This window comes from Pyrus communis, chromosome 3 (genome assembly GCF_041283825.1).
Source record: "Pyrus communis isolate YQ-2024b chromosome 3, ASM4128382v1, whole genome shotgun sequence".
Taxonomy (NCBI): Eukaryota; Viridiplantae; Streptophyta; class Magnoliopsida; order Rosales; family Rosaceae; genus Pyrus; species Pyrus communis.
The window spans coordinates 1985682-2008000 of NC_142567.1; the positions used below are offsets into that span (position 1 = coordinate 1985682).

At 37.1% G+C, this 22319-nt stretch overlaps 4 protein-coding genes across 8 annotated transcripts; 1 reads left to right on the forward strand and 3 right to left on the reverse strand.

The window, feature by feature from the left end:
* Positions 1–608: 608 nt before the first annotated feature.
* Positions 609–5799, reverse strand: LOC137715777 (preprotein translocase subunit SCY2, chloroplastic). 2 transcript variants are annotated; one of them, XR_015960438.1, is made up of 14 exons: positions 5642–5799; positions 4895–5404; positions 4726–4814; positions 4482–4561; positions 4264–4353; positions 3903–3994; positions 3293–3376; positions 2982–3123; positions 2599–2715; positions 2334–2463; positions 1789–1912; positions 1568–1674; positions 963–1135; positions 609–882 (listed from the first exon to the last, which is right to left on the reverse strand). XR_015960438.1 is itself a non-coding variant. In XM_068455125.2 (14 exons), the coding sequence occupies exons 1-13, from the start codon at positions 5703–5705 to the stop codon at positions 1046–1048; spliced, it is 1719 nt and encodes a 572-aa protein (XP_068311226.2). In that variant the 5' UTR covers positions 5706–5799; the 3' UTR covers positions 609–919; positions 1014–1045. The 2 variants fall into 2 exon arrangements, 1 of the variants encoding a protein (XP_068311226.2); XM_068455125.2 differs by having other exon boundaries at positions 609–919; positions 1014–1135.
* Positions 5800–6230: 431 nt separating this feature from the next.
* On the reverse strand, positions 6231–9240 carry LOC137715093 (uncharacterized). The gene is made up of 5 exons (XM_088690215.1): positions 9045–9240; positions 8814–8867; positions 7415–7589; positions 7158–7247; positions 6231–6614 (listed from the first exon to the last, which is right to left on the reverse strand). The coding sequence occupies exons 1-5, from the start codon at positions 9135–9137 to the stop codon at positions 6463–6465; spliced, it is 564 nt and encodes a 187-aa protein (XP_088546341.1). The 5' UTR covers positions 9138–9240; the 3' UTR covers positions 6231–6462.
* A 3168-nt stretch (positions 9241–12408) lies between these two features.
* On the reverse strand, positions 12409–15124 carry LOC137716245 (Pentatricopeptide repeat (PPR) superfamily protein). The gene is made up of 2 exons (XM_068455670.2): positions 14774–15124; positions 12409–13793 (listed from the first exon to the last, which is right to left on the reverse strand). The coding sequence occupies exons 1-2, from the start codon at positions 15050–15052 to the stop codon at positions 12537–12539; spliced, it is 1536 nt and encodes a 511-aa protein (XP_068311771.2). The 5' UTR covers positions 15053–15124; the 3' UTR covers positions 12409–12536.
* A 676-nt stretch (positions 15125–15800) lies between these two features.
* On the forward strand, positions 15801–21592 carry LOC137715327 (mitochondrial Rho GTPase 2). 4 transcript variants are annotated; one of them, XR_011065560.2, is made up of 15 exons: positions 15801–16104; positions 16254–16386; positions 16491–16640; positions 16735–16911; positions 17012–17263; positions 17453–17521; positions 17645–17700; positions 18390–18471; positions 18654–18865; positions 19230–19299; positions 19484–19593; positions 20192–20342; positions 20493–20679; positions 20756–20908; positions 21210–21592. XR_011065560.2 is itself a non-coding variant. In XM_068454613.2 (14 exons), the coding sequence occupies exons 1-14, from the start codon at positions 15899–15901 to the stop codon at positions 20848–20850; spliced, it is 1950 nt and encodes a 649-aa protein (XP_068310714.2). In that variant the 5' UTR covers positions 15801–15898; the 3' UTR covers positions 20851–21151. The 4 variants fall into 4 exon arrangements, 2 of the variants coding, with proteins under 2 accessions (XP_068310714.2, XP_068310715.2); XR_015960439.1 differs by having other exon boundaries at positions 20777–20908; XM_068454613.2 differs by lacking the exon at positions 21210–21592 and having other exon boundaries at positions 20756–21151.
* The last annotated feature ends 727 nt before the right edge of the window (positions 21593–22319 follow it).

Below are 22319 nucleotides of genomic sequence, written 5' to 3' on the forward strand. Positions count from 1 at the left end.
TCCAATCACATCCTTTTATTGTACATCGTGCGGCCAGTTTTTGTCTGGTACTGTTTATATTCAATTTTAAATAAAAAAAATTTACAATAATTTCTAACCATACGATGTACGATGAATATATGTGATTGGAGGATCATTATGATCCTCACCAAAAGGATCCGACAAGGATCTTCCTGGATAAATACCTCTCTTACACACAAGTTCTCTCTTTCTCTGAGCTTTGGAGCTGCTAATGGAGGCAGAGCTGTACCAATGTTCAATATATAGGTATCGATAGAAATATCAATATGCAAATTTGTGAAAAAAATCAATAGATATATTGATATCAGTTGTTTTCGAGAGAAATGATGAAAATTTAAAATGAAACTTCAGGGAATGTTGAAAATTGGTTTAGACGAAATGTAAAAGTTTATCTGATACTTAATTGATATGTCGAAAATATCGACGAATTTTGTTGATTTTGACTGAAATTTAAGAGTTTCTCCGATATGAGATGAAGTTTGAACTTCACCTCCTTTCCATATTTTTCTCTGATTTTTCCGATATTCCGTATCAAAGAAATTTCAAAAACTGGCTGTACCCAAACGGAAATGCACCACCCGCGAAGATTCCGTCTTAAACGTCTTAATATAGATAATAGATGGGTGTCTATATATACAAAACATAGGGTGTCTTATATCGTCGATACAAACCGTGGTTGGTTTACAGTGCACTGAACAAAACCCCGCCATCGATGCTTTTCCATTTGATACAGAAACCATGCCGGCAATGAGTCTTCGCTTCGTAGACAATGAATGAAGCATTACATACTACTCTAAGCCACCAGACTTCGTACCCTTTACAGCATATTGCGATGCCATAATCGTTTCTGGTTTCTGGTTTCTGCTGGAGGTGTTTCATCAGTCTAAGAATTCCAATGCTGCCAAAAATGAAGGGAGAGAAAAAGTTGTCGTTAGCATCACCTTCTCCGCAGAAGTTCTTTCATCGGTTTTTGAGCGAAGGAGCACCATCACCTGAAGACGAGAAGGCACAGCCTATTTGGGAGTTATGCACCATACCGGCTTAAGGCTTTACTTAAACTTGGCATTACATTATATGCCTGATATGATCTTCTAAGTTCAATAATAGAACCCACCTGCACAATCAATAGTCAGAACTACTTGCAAGAGTTGCATAAAATATAACGCAGTAGCGCAAACCATTCAACCCGGTAGAATTTAGTACATCAGGTAAATTTTTTTTCCATAGGAAGGCAAGCATGAAAACATAGACCATCAAGTTTATGCAAGAAAAAATTATTAATCAAATAAACGGTCGGTTTATGGTCTATTTGGGTAAAGCAAAGCTGAGAAAAGTAAAGCCAGGTCAGAATATGGTAAACAAATAAGAACCCTAGATACTTAACGTCCTCTAAATATTCATTCAAACGCCAGAACTTTTTTACAGCTACCTTGAGTTAATGATCAAAAGAAAGGTAACACACACAAAAACAAACAAAAGCATTCTATGGCCGTGGATTTAGTGGCATACTCAGCATTTCATAACTTATACTTGGTACTGTACTTACTATTATTAGGACTGATGTCAACCCAATTGCAAATCCCGCATTGATATTGCGTAAATAATGGTCGATTATGCTTGATGCTGTTGCCAAGATACTTAACAATAGCCCCCCTGCGGAATTTCCACCACAGAAAAAAAAAGCAAGCAAAAAAGAGTTCAATGGGCACCAATGACAAAGGAACTAAGTATTAAACAACAGGTAGACACGATGAAAGAGAATTATACCCCAGAAACGTGTCGATGCCTGAATCTTTGTAAGGTACTCAATTGTAGCCTTCCCAGGTTTTATGTTTGGTATCCTCGCACCCATCTTATTCAAGTAATCAGCAATTTCCTTGGGCAAGTTGGCCTGGACAAGTATTTTTTATTAACAAAACGAGCAAACTTTTCAACAGATGAGATTAAGTTAGAGCATTTACATGGTGGTGTTGGTGACTCTGATATAACTTAGTATATTTCTATTAACATCTAAATGTTTAAATATCATATTTACTACGGATTTTTTAACCAAGAATTCTAAATTCCTAAGTCATAAGAGAAGGCGTTAGCATTAAGAAACTACTGATAACCAGACACTATTTTCATATTCAGACATGTAAGCACAAGAAATTTTATGCAGAAGTATAGAAACACCAAGACAACTATATCACTACTAGTTGGGGTTTAAAGTACTCTTTTACTGTCTTGTAGCCTGCAGATTGAAGAATGAGCAGAAAGCAAGGTGATTCTAGAATGATTATATATATATATAATGTTAAGAATAAACTTACAATGTCAAATATATTGAATAAGAACACAAAAAACGCATATATTGAGTAGTACACCCAAGGCCCTGCACCAATAGTATTTTCGGGGTTCAATATCTCCTTAACATGCTCCCAGAAAGGCGAACCAAGAATACTGCCAACAAACCACATTATCAGAAAGTTGTAAAGTTCAACTTTAAAACAGAAAAGACCAAAGTGTAAATAGAATATTTAAGGAAAGCTTTCTGGGTCGGCCAGGAAATGATGCTGCCAAATAAGAATTTTTAACCTTGCAAGAATGCTGGGAAATGCCAAGAGATAAGTAGTGGTGAGAACAGGCTGCATTCCTGATGGGTTAATGGTAAAAGGGATATAGGGCTCCACTTCGGTAATAGGTGAGTCATCTCTGCCCAAAACACAAAAGACCAGAAAATAGTGTCAGCCAGCAGAAATAAAGTATACAAATTTTTATATGTCAAATTATAGAAGGTAGAGTATGGTATGATGGCTTCTACTAATCTGTTAATCGATCATGAGATCAGTTTATAAGCAATAACGGCTAAGAACGGCCATCTATAATCAACCACACCATGTGTAGAGAGAAGTATGCACTACTCAGTGTCTTTCTCTAAAAATTATCACATCCCATCCAAATGGTAATATTTGAATTACCTTGCAGCAGAAGCAAGCTTAAAACCATAGTACTGCAGCTTTATCTTCCTGCACCCTTCAGTCACCACAACTGCCCACATAGTGACTATAGTGAAAACGCCCAATACTGCAAATAAATATGGGCCCCAACTAACAGAACTTCCTGAAATTAATAAAATAAAACATGAATCACTAAACTTTAAAACTTGAAGTTAAATGATATCTGTCAGAGTTCTAGAGGTAGGATAAGCAAATTTACAGAATTAAATGTTATCTGACGGGAAAATTGCGCCCAACACACGTAATTTAATGGATTTTGTTATATCACATACCTGAGAGCTGAGACAGCATTTTGTATAATGTCTCTGTGTAGCCAATCAATATTTGTACACAAATAATTAGAGATGAACCTTGACCTGAAATGTGAATTACCACTTACCAGTCAGAGAAGATAGAGATTATAATCCCATACACAATAAGATAAAAGAATGTACAAACAATTTTTATATTAGAGAGGTATAGCGAGATCAGCAAGAACAAGCAACATTTAATGTTGTTTGAAAGTACCGTGAACATATTAAAGAAATAAAAAGCGACCCTATTGGAACGATACTATTATCTTAAGACCTCACATATGTACTAACAGTCACCATCAGTGAAAAACAAGTATTCCACAAGGACCCGTAAAAAGTGACTCTATTGGAATGATACTATGATCTTAAGACCACACATATGTATTCATATAATTCAACTATGTAAAAACTTTCCCTAAATCCAGCATCCGAAAAATGTTAAATTATAGTGACTGGTGACAATGAACAGTAAAATCTTTCTTTGAAAAGAAAAAAAATGAGGCCCGGAAAGGCATCCTGACAGAATTATGGGGAATATTAGGACAATGATACAACTCCAGCCAAGTAACCAACATATCAAGTATAGTACCAAATCCAGATTCTGAGATGGTATCACAAATCCACGTCATTGCCATTGCTCCACAAACCAATAACATACTTGTCACCATCACATGCTTGACCCTGCAAAATTCCAAAGCATAATCATACTCCTAGCAACAGATAAATATCATCTTCGATCTCACAAATATAACTTACCAACTAAAACAACAAGAAACCTACAAGACATGCAATTATTATTAAATAGAAAAGAAAACGAACCATGCTAACTGCTAAGTGCATGGTGGAAAAGAGAACCTAGGTAACTACATCTATAAGAACTTGTGACTAGACCCAAGATATACTCAAAATCAAAATCATTGTTGAAAATAACGATAGATATGCTGCATTACCTGTAGCTAGCTGCATAGATTGAATATGGAAGTGAATAACAAGCAAGTATGATAGCTTCCACTATTGCAAAGCCGAAAGACAGCCACCATCTTGAATAGAAAAAAAAAACGAAACATGTTCAAAATCTTGAGAGACAAAACTGGTCCAAAGTAAAAGTCACAATCAAATTGTGTAACAAGAACTTGGCTCACTGCTTGAGATGAAAAACTAGACACACATATAACTCTTAATCTTCTCATGACCATCTAAGCCTTCCTTCCGCAGCTTTACCAGGGAGGGAACAACATGACAGAGTACCTGTACATCGATATTGAGATTTTTCAATATATAACTTTATTGTATTACATTCCAACTTTCCTCACAAGATTAAGCACATTTAACATTTATCCATGTAGTTTTGTTGGTTTCAAAGTTGTCTATTCGGTGAACAAAAACCAAACTAGCTGACGAAAAGAATTAACCTGCATGATGATCGACGCTATGATTTGAGGACTGATTCCAAGCTGAAAGAAAGACATTTTAAGCTCTGCTGCAAAATCACCGAGTTCATCTGGCAGAAAACAACATGAACGACGATCAGACAATTGCATAAACAACCATACACATGGAAGAAGAATGGTCATTACTCACCAACAGATCCCGATACAAAGCTTAGGTAATCTTGAGGGATTAACCTTCTATCAAATCCAGGCAGAGGAATGAAATAACCGACACGACTAATCACAATTAGCACTGCTGTCACAAACAGCCTCCTCCTAATCTCGCTCTTGAAGAATGATTCAGCAGCATTATTAACCACTGAACTCAGGCGCACGAAATTCAGAAACCGGTTTCTAAACGTCATAGATCCCGCCTGCTCCGCCTTTGCATTCTCAACCGCGTTCTGTTTTGAAATTTCCGTCCTGTCACTCCCACTCGACGGATTAACTTCAACATTTAGAGACTCTGGAGGTGTAGCCTCAACATTTGTATAATCATTCACGAACTGTTTCGAGAACTTAACAGAGACTCTTCTGTTCAATCTGGACAATAAGGGACTGTTTGGAAACATGAAATTTCTAGGGTTTGTCCTAAGTGAAACATAGCTATTCCTAACAAGGGGCAAACAACAAATTTGAATTTCACCACCTGAAACTGCACCTGCAAGGAAAATGAACAGAAAACCCCTATCAAAACACACAAATTTCACCCGAAGATACAAACTTTCACAGTTCCACCCAATCGAAATTCAACACGAAAACATTTTCGATGCATACACAGCTAGAAATTACTGGATTAAGTTTACCAAGAGATTACTAAACCCAACAATACTCCGAATTTTCCACGAATTCTGTAACTTTCCTGCGTTTTCTCGGGAAACGAACAGGAAATACTGACCTCGAGAATTTTCGGGTGAAAGCTTGGGATGGAAGCGTTGCGAGCTCAGAAGAGCGGCTTCCATGGCGGGACTGAGAGAGCAACAGAGAGCAGCGGGACTTTTCAGTTCGGTTAAGCTGAGAAAAGGCTCATCTTTAAGAAGGGGAATAATCCCCTGCTTTATTCTCTCGTTTTGCGTTATTGACTAGATATTCCCTATTGGTCATGTTAGGTCGGCGAGGTCACATTGTAACTATAACACAAGGGGATGATAAATCAAAGAGGAAAGAATAGATATTGATATTATTGATTTTTTCTTTTTTCTCTATGTATTTTGATAGCAGTCGGAACGCTTTATTTATAGAGCAACTCCAAACGTATTAATTACACCCTTTGAAAACTACATTACTATGTGTGGGTATTTGATCAATTTTCAATAGCACGAATTTCCTGATTTGATGGATTAAGAGGAAGGGATCCGAAGAGGATCCCTTTCCAAATAATGAATACAATTTTCGTTTGATCGGAACAGCGTACATGTCTGACAGTCTACTAAACATTTTATTTTTTTAATTTTGGTTATTGTTGGATTACTACAACCTTTGTCTGGTGGTGAAATTATAGCTTGTAAATTTGCAATATCAATTTAAGTTCATAAGCATCACATATAACACAATTATAATTTATCAAAGCACTGGTATAAAATGGAAGCCTTTAGCTGTTTATTTAAGCTTACATTACATGAGCTAGCCGTACACATCAATCATAGAGCAAGAGAGCTTTAGCCTTTATGATGATATAGTTTCTTGTGTATTTGTAATAATCGTTCTTCGTATTCGCCATTAGTAAGTCCATTCCTTTGGAAGAAACAATTCTGGTGAAGAATTCGGATTTTGGGAAATAATGTAGTATTGGGTAGACGAAACATCCTTATTCCCGTTCTTGTTTTGAGTTGCCAAGTAGTCTTCACTTTTTCGCTTGTGATCTTTAAAATCTGAAATTAGAATTCCGAATTTCTTAGCAACGTACGATAAATCAACAAAATATATCTCAACCAAATTAAGTAAAATATGATATATCAACTATGAGGGGGGATTCATGGCATTATTTTTTCTACACAACTTTTGACATACGTTTTTGTAAGGCCCACTCTGTATTGTATTCAATGATCCGTAAGGCCCACTCCATATTGTATTCAATGATCCAAACTGTCTATCTTTTAGATATTCTCTCAAATATCATGTCTACCAAAAAATACCCAAATCTGAAACTATATGACTAATGAATAAAGGGTTTAGTGTTTCTTTATAGATCCGTATTCCCTTATTTTCTTCACCACAAACGAATGTCTTAATGATTTTAGATTTGTCTAATTTTTTGTAAGGATGATCTATGAACGATGCTCTAAAATACAGACGGTTCAGATTGTTAAAATATGTTAAGGAGTGAGTTCCACAAAAACGTGTGTAAAAAAAATGTAGTGTAACGGATCCGCCTCTCAACTTTATATATTGTTTGTATAGATCATATAACTAACCTTGTCGAGGTGAAACTTGCAGGCCTAGTGCATACACGTTGAGATTCAGAGCTTGAACCACACGGGAGGGCAGCAGAACGGGAGCACAAGCTGCATGCAAGGCAAATATTAACAAGGGCATTTCGATTTTCGCCAGTTGATTTTGGTCATTTGATTACGCTGATTATTCACGTACGTATCTTAACCAAAACTAAGAATAATATACCCGAAAAATGACCAAATTAAAATCTAATCCGAAATTAGGGTTACCTACATACCTGGTTTTTTGGTTCTGTGGAAGTGGGTGCCTGCTCGTTGTGGAAGAAAAACGCCCGTGCCACATGATTTTTGGCTAGAATCCAGGAAAATGGCTTGCATTCCAGGTCCTCCGGATGACCAATTCACATGGACTTTTGGTCTATGATGTGGTCTCATTGAGCTAGATATTGAATTCTGCAATTCACAAATTGTCTTAGTCAAACAAAATATATACGAATATACAATAGTACTACTGCATTCAAGTCCGAGATCGAAATTTTGAATCTCCTCTCATTAGTAAAATAAACACCAACAGGTCAACAAAATTGGCTGAGTTGGTAAGGATCGTTCTTTCGTTATACTAAGGCCTAGGTTCAAATCACGTTGCCGGTAATCTCTTTTGGTGGGTGATATGTAAAAACCAAAAAATTGGCTAAAACTCATCCGTAAGTTCTCAAAGAGAATTGTATTATACCCTGCCTTTGGGATGAGGTAGCCTACCCTCCTCTAAACTTTTCGGTACCAAAAAATACACCAAAAGAATTTATTTGTTTAATTTCAATGCACTAATTTTGAAATATTTTACTTAATACCTAAGCCATGCATTGACAAGTTTCGAAGAAACCTTCCCTTGATCACAACTCTAAATTAATGACTCTCCCAAAACACTCCTTCAGCTAAAATTTTCCAACTAAATTTCTTTTTCACTAAGATCAAACTATGCTTTAAAGTTAATTGGTTGCAAAATAAGATTGACAAAATTAACTAACAATTAGAAAGATTAGGTGGACCAGTACAAGACCTAAACGTGACAGTTGAGTAATATATTATGTAGTCTCGTGACAGGTAATCGTTAATTACATGTTATACAATCAAACACAAACACTAATATAACCAACACAGAAGGACTCAGTGGTTGGAGACGAATTTCAGGCCCGTAGTCCACAACCCATCTTGAGTTTGATTTCTGACACTAGTGAATCACACGATAGTTGCCAGATGAGGCTGAAATAGTTTATCTATGAAAATCCTATCTCCTATTCCCCAAACCATGTCAAGAATGTCGGAACCTGGCCAGTAAACAAAATCTCCAAAATTCAAGCAAAAAAATCCCATCAACCCATGATATTCTAATGCAGAAAATACTTCGCTCAATCCTCGAAAGTAACCATTTTCATTTTCTCTATCAATCACCGTTTGACGTTTGTGCAGAAACTTTTATATTGCTGTTTTTATTAAACTATTTCCATGTATATGTAAAACCGTGGATTGCAGTAAGGAAGAAATGACTCGTACGAGCGAATGAAAGAAACACTGCCATGCTAAAGGTAATAAACCAATTCGTACACGTCAAAACATACAAAATCACCATCGATGGACAGAAAAGAAAACGAAAGTGAAGGCAGAAAGAGTACGCACCAAATGATCATTGTGGTGGTGGTGATGGTGTTTTGCGTGGAGCCTCGAATTTGCCTGCAAATTATAAGATAAATCAAATTTTAATAAATTCGGAACAATGATGGATAAAAAACCTAGAAATTAAATATCAAATTCTGTACTTAGAACAAGAAGAGATATAGCTGAATAAAACTGCTATCATTTCACCGAACGAAAAAGAGAGTATAAATATGAGAGAGAAGAGAGAGAAACCTTTGTGTCACATATTGCTTCATCCAAAACTTGTGACGGCAGCCACAACATTCCTTCTTCAAAACAAATCTCTCCTTCTTCATGAGCAGCCATGGAATATACAGACACAGAAATACAATAGAGAGAGAGAGAGGGAGAAAGCGTTGAGAGTTGCGATTGAGTTAACTTCTAACCTGCAACGCAACTAAATACTTGTGGTGCCAACTTCTGACCTGCAACGCAACTAAATACTCTCGCACTCTCTCTTTCCTCTCGCAGGAAACAGAACCAAATTTTAGAGAGAGAAAATCACCATATGTCATAGCCAAATAGGAGTCTTTCATGTGGGTAAAATTGCTTTTAATTAAATTAAAAATTTTCCCTGCCCTCATCTCGTCTTTACTATTTAATACAGAATTAGAGAATACTCTACATACTAAAAACTCCTCACATTTATATTCTAAATAAAAAAATATCTTAATAAAGCCATTTTTTTATGAACAAACCTTATTATCTATGGGGAAGAGGGGTGGACTTAGCCTAGTAATAATGTGGTTCAAACTTGTCTTAGATGAGAATCGAACATAAGACCTCTCATTTACAAGGAAAGAAGTATATCACTGGATCGTAGTAGTAAGAGGCTTAATGAAGCCATTTTAAGTAAGGGGCTTAATGAAGCCATTTTAACTTCCCATAAAGCCTTCACACACTCCACACTTTCAAAAACAAAAGCCCTCTTCATCGCTTTTAAAAAAACCTCGTTCAGGATCGCCGAAGAGTTCAGAAAACTCACTCTAGTCTTCCCAAGTTCATCTGCTATTTCAAATTTTTATTTTTGGAGGGGTGGGTTCAGATCGTTTTGTATAAAAAAAAAAAAAAAAAAATGGGGGTTTCAGGTACATGTAGATTTGGAGTTTTAGGTTTTCTCAAAGCAAACCCTTTCATTCCGAACTAAAGAATTCGGAATCAATCAAATATTCCCAAGTAGGATTTGAACTTATGATCAGTCAATTAACAGCCGACCGCTTTACCACTTTGTCAATAAGACGTTATCTAATGTCTGGCTCATCATCTTTTGCTAGTTTGCACTATTTCATTCTGCACAAGATACCATATATTTCTTGGTGTTTACGCAGTAGAAATGTCAAAATGTCATCCTAATTCTTCGAGAAACATCAACATATTTAATGCTTTTATTGTATTTCTTCAACCACAACACATAGCAGAAGAAAACATCATATATTTCAGGCATAATGGTACAAAGACAAACATATAAACATTTTTGGTCATATACCTTTTGCGGTTAAGGTTGATCTTCATAGTAATGATGGGACAAACATATTAACAATATGTGTTATGATATGACTGGACAGATAGTCTAGTAATCCCTCATGATGTTCACACCAAAAGATTGTTCCAGAACATAGCAGAGCCGAGAGATTTTTTAATGTACCTGGAATACGGACGGTACATTATATGTCATTAAAAAAAAAATGGAGGATTTTCTTTTTAAGCGTCCCTCAACTCATATAATGACATATAAAACATGTGTCTGTATTCCGATCACACTAAAAAAATTTCTCAAACTCAATTCAATCATGATTGGAATTTTGAAAAGTTATGAGTTATTATCTTTACATAACTGAATCTTAACGATAGGATTTAGTTTTACTTGCGTATTAAACTTATGTTGTTGACTGAATGCTTCTTTTAGATTCAAATTCGACATGATCTTATGTTGTTGATCAACTTCCCTTATTTTATTTTATTTTCAATCAAGGTCAACTATAATATCCATTAAACCATGGACCCTAACAAATCTAACTGAGATCACCGCTCCAAAATTAGAAATGCAAGGGCCTAAAGGTCATTTTGTACAACGAAAACTGGTCTGACAAGTAGCAAATTATATCAAAATTATTGTTCTGCTGGTTTAATTATGAAGGGGCATTTCGGTAAATTCATCCTGCATAATAGACGTGGACGTGGACGTGGACGTGGACGTGGACAAAGACAAACATATAAACATTTTATATATTTCCTTGAAACTTGTAATCATCCACTAAAACAAACAACAGTCAAAAGCAAAGTCTTCCTGCCATATGGGGCAAGTGCCCTAATCTTCTTATCTACCTTACCTACACTGCCACATTAAGTATGGTTTAGGAAAGGAGGGTCCCACGTTTTGATACATAAGCAAAAAAGTTAGGTTTTGCATAGATCATCTTATTGCTCCATGATAATTACTGGGAACCAAGCTTTGGTATATGTCACTTTGAAAACACATCAAGGTGCAAATAAATAAGTGTGTGTGATGTAAGGTTAGGATGGCAAAACCATGCACTTAAATATTTATTTTTAGATTAGTTGGTCAGGGCATCTTACAGGCTGCTCGCTTGTTCTCAGTTAGAATCACCCCCTTCATTGACTAAAATAGTTTAGAATATCGTATTTTGAAAAGAAAACGTAAGATTTTGAGTTCAAGGGTTTTAATTGGTATCTATAATTCAATTTCCTAAAGTGAAAACCTTCTACTTGTACAATAAGAAATAAGCTCAAATGATTCAGTTGTACATAATCATCTTATGTTAACATTGAATATAGCCATTTTGCCGGCTTGGAGAGAAACGAACCCTAGACCTATATTATACGGAATCAAACTCTTGGCTTAACCCCCTCGGGTTAGATAGCCATATCAATATCATGCACCATTATAGAAATATTGTTGTTCACCACTCTTAAGTGGTAATCATCATTACCGTATTAATTGCAATTAAATAAGTTTAACTGTCAAAATTTGCGCAGTAGATAGATTAAATCGCAGTCATCTAATGACAATCAATGTATTAACGATGCTCGCCACTATTTTAGGGTGGCAAGCAAAATGCACCCTTTCTTATAATCTTTTTGGTTGAAATATCATCAACTCTATAAGAATCCAACCAAATAAGAAAGTAGGTCAACCCCAACCCACAGAGGTGCAAAAAGTTGAGTGCAAGTGCAAGAAACAAATAACGAAAAAGATAGGGATAATGTTATCTAGAACTGTAAAGTGCTCATAACTCGGAACCAGTTTTAGGTCAACAGAACCGGCAGTTCAGTTGGGTTTGGCGGGTCAAGGAAGACCTAGAGCTTCACTGAGGCAATCCAATATACTCTGTAAAACATCATTGACCCAATTGCTAATAAACTGCTTGTTGAACCAGAAACTGTTTGAATTCCATTAGGTGAACTGCACAACTTTCTGCCCGAAAACTTTTCAGCGAAAACACAAAATTAGAACCTATACATAGATTTGATTTCAGAACAACGGTGTGTTCTTTCTTGATTGTATTCTAAACATCGCCCGCTTGTTAATCCAACGAACATAAGCAGTCAGCTTGAATGATCAAGAAAACAAATGCAATCTATATAACTTGAAAATCTTAAGAGTTTACCATCATGGCTACAAAACCCTTAACTGAAAGAACTAATTTCTACTAGTTTTCTGGAAGTTTCGTCAAGCACTTACATTCAAGAACATATGCTAGAAATGTCACTCACGCACATTTTGCTAGTGATCTTTATGAGCTTACGAGTCTCGTCATCCAACTGAACATTGTCCTTCTCCATCCTTTCTGCAATTATAAGTGGCATTTTACCAGCTTCTGCATAAATTCTTAAAAGAGAATTATATATCTCAGTGCTCACATGACCAGCATTCCGAAGAAAAACTAATAGTTCCTCAGCCCCTTGAATATCGCCTTCCTCCTTGAGCCTGTTAAATACTTCCCCAATCAACCGTTTGTCAGGATCCCATCTCTTCACACTACCAACAGCTTTCTTGAAATACTCTAGCACTTTTTCCGCATGTTTTTGTTTCAAATAACCCCATGTAAGAAGCTCCCAAGTACTGTAACATGGCTTTATGCCATTTTGCACCATCCGACTATGAAAGGTTTCAGCCCTTCTCATTTGGTCTTCGTTGATGTACGCTGCAAGAAGTATATTTGACACCCTAGGATCATGAGTACCCGAAACAGACTCCCATTCAGTATAGAGTTTCTCAGCTTCTTCAAACTGCTTGAGTTTCACAAGTGAAGACAGCATACATGTATACTCAGCATCATTCATTTTGGGGAACAATGATTTTACTTTTTTCCAGATTCGCCGAACACCTTCCTTATCGCCAATGTTTGTATGCAGGCTGAGCAGGGATGAATATGCGACTCGATTTTTCTGAGATACCAAGTTCTCCATCTCCTTCAAGGTAACTGCTGCTTTTTCAGTCAGTGAATTTTTTATATACAAGTTGGTTAACGTGCTACATGTGACCCAGTCAGGATTTATCTTTGCCTTCTTTAGTTCAAGGAAAACTCTTTCTGCAGTTTCAACATCATTTTGTGATGCACACACGGTTAACCATAGATTGTAAGTAACAACATCTGGCGACGTATTACTCTTCAACTCTTGAATTAGTTCTGGAACCCTGTCCAATTGCCCATTGGAAATGTACAGAGATAACATGTGGTTATAAGCAAGGGGATGCTTCATGAAACCACACTCTGACATCTTGGCTATCAGAGCTTCCGCTTTGTCAGTCACTTTATTCTGGACATAGGTATGCAGCAGAGCTGTGCAGGTGGCACGGTCTGTCATTTGAAGAGGAAGATCCTCGAAAAACTTTTCAGCACTATTCATGCCCCGAACTTTTGCAATCAAGTCTAAGTGAACGGCGTAATCACCTGATACTAGCTTCAAATCTTGTTGTAGTGTCATCCATTCACATACCTGCATAAACAATGTTATATATTAGTACAGCAGGCCAGATGAAAAGGAAACAGCTTCCTGAAAAGCTCAATAAGTCATCAAAGATCAAACTATTCGGTATCCTGGTGATTAGATTAAAGCAGCCAAAGTCCAGAAGACTAGATAAAATAAAAAAATAAAATAAAAACGAGAAATGGTAGGTAGAAAGGCAGTCAAAAGCCCACAGTTACCACACCAAATGTTTACCAAGTTGCGACTGCGAAAGAATACATATGTACTTCCACAACCATTCTTTTTACAACCTTAAATATCATGTTCACAAGAGTTGGCTGAAATTTATATCAGTCCCATGAACGAGAATAGAAGACAGTAGCCCTTTCAGACTCTATTTCACTACCCATTAGCCACATTACCACGTAGGTTTTCTCAGACAAACTTTCCCATCACTCCACACACACATTCATTTACCCCATGGCAGGCATCCTTGAAAGTTCGCAAACCGGGACTGTAAAAAATTCCTAAATACTTGTCTATGCATAATTCCTAAACCCTAAACCCTACTCGGGTAGCATGTATAATTCCTCAATACTTGGCCTATGCATAATGCCTAAACAAAAACACTAAGCTGGACAATTTCGAAAACAGCATCCGAAAGACCATCACATCAACCACACCAAAAGCACCCTAATTTACACTTCACCATCCAACTTCAACAGAATCCAATTACTTCCCACCTTCAAATGGAGCTTAGTAAATTAAAAATCATCCACAAAATTAACAAAAAATTCACCAACTACATCAACCCTGCCACTGCCAGTAAAAAACCTGTAAACTCAGTATATTTAAGAACCTTCAAACATGCACAGAAATCCCACAAAACCAATAAATTCTAAAGCTTTGCTCATTTTCCATAACCAAGCAAAACCAATCAACAGCAAAAAGATCAAAACTTTAGGAAATACAGAGCACAAAACGCAACCGTTTTTGTCAAATAAACCAACCTCGAGGGCATGCTTGTACCGCTTGAGCTTGCGAAGCTCACGAACGATGCGATTGAGCTCGTACTTGCGCACCGTGTGCCCTTCCTCTTTCCATTTCCGTATGGTAATCACGGCGCTGCGTTTTGGGAACACCAGGCTCAGGAGTCTCCTTCCCAGAGTGTCTCGGACGCTGCTCGAGCTTTTCGCTGCGGTGAAGGCTGCCGCCTTCGTCTCCGCATGCGCTTCCGCCGAGAAGTATCGGACGGCGGCGATGGAGCTCCGCAGGGTTCGAATTAACATCTTCGTTACTGAACCGCGCTAGTCTCAGCTGCCTCTACTAATCTACGTGTCTCAGTCTCAAGACTCTCGACTCTCGACGCGGGCTTTTGGTACGAGCAATCTATTTGGTTTGTATTGGGCTTTTGGTACGAGATCATTGGGCCTCTGTTTTGTGTAAACTAAAATCTGAAAATCCCCTCAATCCAGCCCAGCCTTTTTTTTCAAATGTATGGATATTTAGTAAATTCGAGTCTAACGCAATAGGTACCGATATCATGCCGATCAATGAGATTGAGTCACGTTATGTTGATGAATATTGATGTACAACAAATTAGTCAAATTAGAAACAAAAAATTTAGGTCGAACTTGTTTCGGTTGCGAAACACAATGTGTTTATGCTCGTAGTTCCTATACTTCCACATGTGAATTCAGTTGGTTGCAAGTAGGTTTTCATAAAAAACGTAACCATCATAAAAATGAAATAGTCTGATATAAAATAAAACTCATATTAATTATAATTAAGATTCGAATTCGTCACCAATTAAACTGGATAGTTGATACTTCTGTGTAAGAAGTGTAACAAAAATTAGTTCATTCAACCCATCTAATTGATAAAAACCCGTCCGAATTCCGCTTCTAGTAAACCACCAGTAGTTAGGTTAAGATCTACAAATCATATCGTTCTCCGCTCCCCAAGCAAAATTGAAAGCTCCAGCAATCAAAACGACAGCTTACAAACTGTCGTCGTTCTCGCGTCTTCGTTCAACTGTCAACATATAAAAACCGCGCGACTCTCTCATTCTTTCAACCATAAAAAAAAAAAAAAAAAAAATTAAAAAAAAAAAAAAGAGTCTCATCCCGTTGGCCATGTCAGCACTTATGTACACCTGTCACCGCACCGGCGTCCGAGTCGTCGTCGCTGGCGACCGCGGCACCGGCAAGTCGACCTTGATTACCGCCGTGGCCACCGACGCGTTCGACCCCAACGTCCCTCCCGTGCTTCCCCCAACGCGCCTCGCCGCCGATATGTTTCCAGATTTCGTTCCACTCACCATCATCGACACCTCTTCCAGGTCAGCTATACATATATATATATATATATATATATATATGCATATACACACTGTGAATTAGGGAAAAACTGAAACTGCGATTTATTTTTTCCGTGAAAAAAACAGAAAGCAAAATTTTTTATGTGAATTTGCTTGGTATTTGTGTTTAGCTTGGAGAATTGCAGTAAGAGGAACGAAGAACTGAAGCGAGCGGATGTGGTGGTGCTAACGTACGCCTGCGATCAGCCGATGACGCTCACTCGTCTCACTACTTACTGGCTGCTCGAGCTTCGCCACTTGGAGGTTTGTAATCCAACTATTCAAGTGGTTTAGTGCTATGAAATTGTTTTAGTTGTTAATTTTTGATTAATCGATCAATAATATGGGAATGTGGAACAAAATATTAGGTGAAGGTGCCGGTAATTCTGGTTGGATGCAAGTTAGATTTGCGAAATCCGCAGGAGCAGATGAGCATGGAGCAGGTGATGTCACCAATCATGCATCAATTTAGAGAAATTCAGACTTGCATTGAGTGTTCCGCATCCGCTCAAGTTCAGGTTTGTTTAAATGTCAAAACGCTTTACGTTCTGTACCGTTGTATAAAGGCGAGGGAGCTTGAAGTTTGAACAATTTTAATTTACATGTGTATAGGTTCCCGAAGTGTTTTATTATGCTTCAAAGGCAGTCCTTCATCCAACAACTCCGTTGTTTGATCAAGAAACGCAAGGTCTGCAACCCCGATGTATTAGAGCTTTGAAACGGATTTTTACTCTTTGTGATCGTGACATGGACGGTGCCCTTAATGATGAGGAGCTGAATGATTTCCAGGTTTTTTTTTTTTTTTTTAATTTCCTTTATGTCGTGTGCTTTGTGGTCATTTTTCAGCCACTTATTTGGAAGTTTGATGTTATATAACTGCCACAAACAGGTTAAGTGTTTTAATGCTCCACTACAGCCCGAGGAAATTGTGCGAGTTAAAAGGGTTGTACATGAGAGGAAACCAGAAGGTGTCAATGATATTGGTCTTACCCCCGAGGGGTTCTATTATCTTCACACTCTTTTCATTGAGAGAGAACATATTGAAACAACTTGGTCTGTCCTCAGAAAATTTGGATATGATGATGATCTAAAACTCAGGGAAGACATTCTTGTACTTCCATCCAAGCGTTCTCCAGATCAGGTATAGCTCAGTCGTATCATTTTAAGGTTTTAGTGTTGGCTACACTGTTTTGTTAATTAAAAGGTATTGGGGCAAGTTTTGTCATAGACAGTTGTATCGGTCTCTGCCAGTGTGTTTATTTTCTACCGTTTCTTAATACTTTGTTTTAATGGTGGATGTGAAATACTTACTCTTAATGTCATATTTCAGAGCATGGAGCTGACGAATGAGGCTGTTGAGCACCTGAAGGGGATCTTTCGTATAAATGATCATGATAATGTATGCCTAATATCCATTCTCACCATACTTGTATGCCTTTGCAATGTGATTTACGCTTTGTCTATGGTAACTGTGCTAATGAGTATGCTGTAATTTTATTTCCAAATGTACCTTGTCAATTAGGATGGAGCCCTTCAACCACGTGAGCTTGATAACCTGTTTTCTACTGCTCCAGAATAGTGAGTTCAGCTAATTGGATATGTTCCTTAGTTTACTGCAATATACATATATTGCATTCTGTTGGATTGCATACCTAGTTGTTCCCTTATTTTATTTTTTTCAATGAAACCACTCTATTTGGTGCCAGCATATTATGCTGCTTGTGCCAGCTGAGAAGGGTACATCTCTGTTTCCTGTAATAATTGGAAGTTAATTGATAGATGTGTGCTTGAGTTTATGCTTTCTGTTTAATGGGCGGTAAATTTTCTGTTCCTCACATGACAACCAAATGTTTGAGTGTTGGGATAAGAATAAGATCCTGAATATATGGAGTCATGGTTAATTTCTCTCGTGAAGAGTTTAAGTTTGCGAATGGTAAGAGATGGCCAGGATGTCACACTCCAAATGTTAAAGCTTCTGTCTTTCTCTTATACAATACTTTTGATTGTGATAGTGTTGCAAGCTACGCGTTGTTAATTTCATCCAGCAACAACAAAGCCTTATCCCACTAAGGGGGGTCAGCTGTTAGGATTCATGAAGTCCTGAAGTAACTGTAGCTTGCATGAAGTCCTGATTTATCTCCATGTTTTTCTACCTTTTTTCCTTTTACCCTTTTGTTATTTGTGGATAAAATAATGTATGTTCCTATCATGGTTTCTATTTATTCTCCAAAAAATAGATTTTTAATATGTTTTAACTGAAATTTCAGTCCTTGGAGTGAAGCTCCTTATGAGGATGCTGCAGAGAGAACGGCATCAGGGAATTTACCTCTTAATGCATTTTTGTCTGAGGTATCTTCTTTTTCATTGCTACCCTGTTTAAATTAGCTTACATATGCTCTTCATGAATTTTTTTTTATTTTTTTTTATTTTTTATTTTGGATGATATACATGTTTCCCTTTTTTCTTTGTTTAAAGAATCTCCTTAAGCCAATTGTAAATTGTAACTATATCTTTGTTTTTTGTGATTCCAGTGGGCCCTCATGACACTGTTAAATCCAAAGCAAAGTTTGGCGAATTTGATATATGTTGGATACAATGGCAGTCCTGCTTCAGCGATCCATGTTACTAGGAGAAGATCAGTAGATCGTAAAAAGCAAAAAACGGAAAGAAATGTTTTCAACTGCTTCATTTTTGGTCCTAAAAATGCAGGAAAATCCGCTCTTTTAAATTCATTCATAGGAAGGTATGGCTTTCCCCCTTCACTGTACTCAACATAGTTAATTAGTTCCGTATATTATAAATGCGAAGAGAAAGGGTACCTCCATACCTAATCCCATTTTCTTAGTCTTTGGTATAACAAAATTTATTGGGTGATAACTTCCTAGCTCTCAGATGCTGTTATACTTCTACACAAATGAACTATTTTGCTCCTGAAACTACCCAATTTTCTCTTCTTTTTTCTTTTCAAACTGAGACAAAGCTCACCGTGTCTGCTATCACTTTCCTGTTTGACTCTGCTCTATCTTCTATTTTAGAAAATATTTGTGGTGACTAGATTATTCTTTCATTTGGCTTTGTTAATTTGTTGTTGCCAATTTTGACCTCAGGCCTTTCTCAAAGAGTGAGACTATACCTACTGGTGAGCGTTATGCAGTGAATGTCGTTAACCAGATTGGGGTGAGTACTATTATATATAAAACTTTTTGCATTGAGATAGTTTTTGTGATAATACAGCAAGTTTAATGAAGTCCTGGTTTAAATGGAAGTGTGGCAAATAAAATAAATGAACAGACAACTATACGAAGTTAAGTATCATGGATCTAAATTTATCCATGATTTGATTTCTTGACTTGTGCTATAGGGGTGTAAGACTCTTGTACTGAGAGAGATACCAGAAGACAAAGTGAAAACATATTTGTCTGATAAGACCTTTTTGACAGCCTGTGATGTTGCTGTATTTGTCCATGACAGGTAATTCAGTTTTCTTTTGTTCAATAAAACGATCGAATTTATTATTTCACTTTTGCACAAGATGTAGTGTAATGGTAATGTATGTTATGCTTTCCTTTCGTGAGATCGTTACTTCTTATAGTTGTTAACCAATCTATATTACTGGCATGGTAATAGGATTTAAAATAATTTCGCATGGTATGCTCATAAATGTATATAATTTAACATTCAAGGGATTCTTTATATAGGGGTACTAACTTGGTTTGGTTTGCTTCACACTGGGCTTGAGCCAAAGTCAAAACTGATTGAGGTTTTTGTTTGAACCGAATTAACCAATTCATGTAAGGTTTGGTGGTTTTGTTTGTTTCGGTTGGTTCAGAGTTTGCAAATTACTTTTTTTGTGGACAAATGTTGGTTCATATGTATACCACAAACATATGGGGGAAGATCGCTGAAAAGTTGATCGAACTTAAAAGATCCACATCAAAATTTACACCTTTCCATGATAAGATTCATACAAATAATTCATTCATTTTGTATATCTTTATATGTAGCATGCAATTCTATTGGTTTTATGTGTCTCTGATAGTATGTTGTGACACTGTTTTTTACTTTCTAGTTCGAGCGAACATTCATGGAAGAGATCAAGAGAACTCCTTGTGGATGTTGCTAAGCAAGGAGAAGAAAGTGGCTACGGAGTACCCTGCCTCCTTATTGCTGCAAAGGATGATCTCGGTGCATATCCAATGGCAGTGCGAGATTCACTCGTGGTACACAAGTCTTAATTGTTTTGACTTCACATATTTTCATATGTGCGGGAAATGCATTATCAACTGCACCATGAACTAGGGTTTTTGTTGCCTATTATTTAATAGAGGAAGAATGAAGCTGATATATGATTTTCGACTCTGTTGTTTCAGATAAGTCACGAATTGGGCATTGGGGCACCTGTTCGTGTGAGCATGAAGTTGAGCACCATGAATGATGTGTTTTATAAAATCGTAAATGCAGCTGAGCACCCTCACTTGAGCATTCCTGAAACTGAGGCTATGAGGAACCGCAAGAAGTATCTCCAAGTTCTTAATCGATCTCTTATGTGTGTTTCGGGTACGTTGCATCTCTCTCTTGCTTACTCTCTCTGGCTTGTGTATGCAACATCTTATGTGAATATTCTTTACTATAGATGTGCTGTATCAAATTACAGTTGGGGCGGCTGCTGCTGTTGTCGGACTGGCAGCTTATCGTGTCTATGCAGCAAGGAGAAACGCTTCTGGTTAGGCTCCAGGATTTGTCCATCAGTCGATTCCTGTTGCAATCTACGACAATATCATTGCTGGTTAGTTTTCCATCATACCTTTCTCAGAAAATCCGGGACTAGTTCAATGGGGACATTCTCGAAACAGCACCATGTACAGAAATATTAGCAATTATTACTTTTATCCTCGAGAGGGCTGACTTCCGTTAACATATAGAAATCTATAACCTTATAGTTCATACCAGAAATGCTTGTAATTTAAGCAGTCATGCAACTTCGAGTTTATTAACAGTCAATTTTGATCTCAAGTATTTTTTACTGCCATTTTTCACTCCGATGCGGAGAATTACACGTAATTACAACTACGAGTCTGCTTCCGCAGGGACGAATGATTTTCTTCCTTGGGCATCAATTGGAATGCAAGTCTGGTTTTACATTCCCAGTTAGGAGAGATGGTTATGCTGTTCAAGATTGGGCTTCTCTAAAGTCCAAAGTAACCCAAAAGAATGGATTGTCCCGGAAACCCAAAAGGAACTCAAGACTGGGCTTCTTGAGCTTAATACTTATCAAGGTCGACTCCCCTTCCTCGTAAATAAGAATACATTATAATAAAATAAAATAAAAGTCCCAACTCTTTATATTTAGAACAACCCTTCTAAGTTGGTGTTTAAAGATATGAATCTCAGTTTTTTAGGGATGTATGATTTGTAAACGATATTTTTACTTCAACATGCAAAATCGAAATATTTTTTAGTGTGCCCGAAACATAGGCAGTTATTTCACATATTATTATACAAATGGATGGACACTTGAAAACAAAAAAACAAATTCCCGCCGTTTGTATAATGACATATGATGGACCGTCTCATGTTCCAAACACATTGAAAATCTCTCGTCAAAATCAAGTTAGTACCTAAATTTCCATGAAACAAATGGTCAAGATCAATATAATTAACAAAGTATTAACAATTTATTTTTTACCTTGATTTTTAAAGCTTGGGGCAAAACAAGCGCTGTGGTTTGAGAATTTATATAGTTGACCTCACTTAGCGGGATAAAATTTGATTATTGCTGTTCTTTGTGCGTGAAGTAATGTTCAAACTCGACTGCAAAAAAGCAAACCTAACCAACTAGACCAACCCACACATACCTAAACCCCCATTTGCCTTGGTACACAAAGTATGGACATTAGGTATTGCGCGTGATGTGTCCCAAATTATCTCAAATCTCTAAGTAGTAATGGTGTAGTTTCGGCCAAAAATTTTGTTTGCTCAAGTAGGGCGTCCTCCGACTGGATGGACGGGCATATGCGAATCTTGTAGTTCCTTTTCCAGTAGTGGGCATATGCGAATCCTAAATTATCCTATTTCCTAGGCAATTGAGTGAGAGAGAACAATGGAGCAAGAGCACTATGATTTTGTCTTTGGGGTGGTGTCTCTGCCTTCACTTCAAACCTTTGATGTTCCTCTTTAGGTTTACCTTGATTGAACTT

Excerpts from the sequence above, each read along its gene's own strand:
- LOC137715777 (XM_068455125.2), bottom strand. The coding sequence starts at position 5,705 with ATGGAAGCCGCTCTTCTGAGCTCGCAACGCTTCCATCCCAAGCTTTCA. Across the intron at positions 4,815-4,894 it reads CTTTGTATCGGGATCTGTTG|ATGAACTCGGTGATTTTGCA; the intron begins GTGAGTAATGAC and ends GTTTTCTGCCAG. Across the intron at positions 1,913-2,333 it reads TATTCAATATATTTGACATT|GCCAACTTGCCCAAGGAAAT; the intron begins GTAAGTTTATTC and ends ATACTTGTCCAG.
- LOC137715093 (XM_088690215.1), bottom strand. The coding sequence starts at position 9,137 with ATGGCTGCTCATGAAGAAGGAGAGATTTGTTTTGAAGAAGGAATGTTG. Across the intron at positions 8,868-9,044 it reads AAGCAATATGTGACACAAAG|GCAAATTCGAGGCTCCACGC; the intron begins GTTTCTCTCTCT and ends TATAATTTGCAG. Across the intron at positions 7,248-7,414 it reads CCACAGAACCAAAAAACCAG|CTTGTGCTCCCGTTCTGCTG; the intron begins GTATGTAGGTAA and ends CCTTGCATGCAG.
- LOC137716245 (XM_068455670.2), bottom strand. The coding sequence starts at position 15,052 with ATGTTAATTCGAACCCTGCGGAGCTCCATCGCCGCCGTCCGATACTTC. Across the intron at positions 13,794-14,773 it reads GGTACAAGCATGCCCTCGAG|GTATGTGAATGGATGACACT; the intron begins GTTGGTTTATTT and ends TTGTTTATGCAG.
- LOC137715327 (XM_068454613.2), top strand. The coding sequence starts at position 15,899 with ATGTCAGCACTTATGTACACCTGTCACCGCACCGGCGTCCGAGTCGTC. Across the intron at positions 16,641-16,734 it reads CCGCATCCGCTCAAGTTCAG|GTTCCCGAAGTGTTTTATTA; the intron begins GTTTGTTTAAAT and ends ACATGTGTATAG. Across the intron at positions 17,522-17,644 it reads GTATAAATGATCATGATAAT|GATGGAGCCCTTCAACCACG; the intron begins GTATGCCTAATA and ends CTTGTCAATTAG.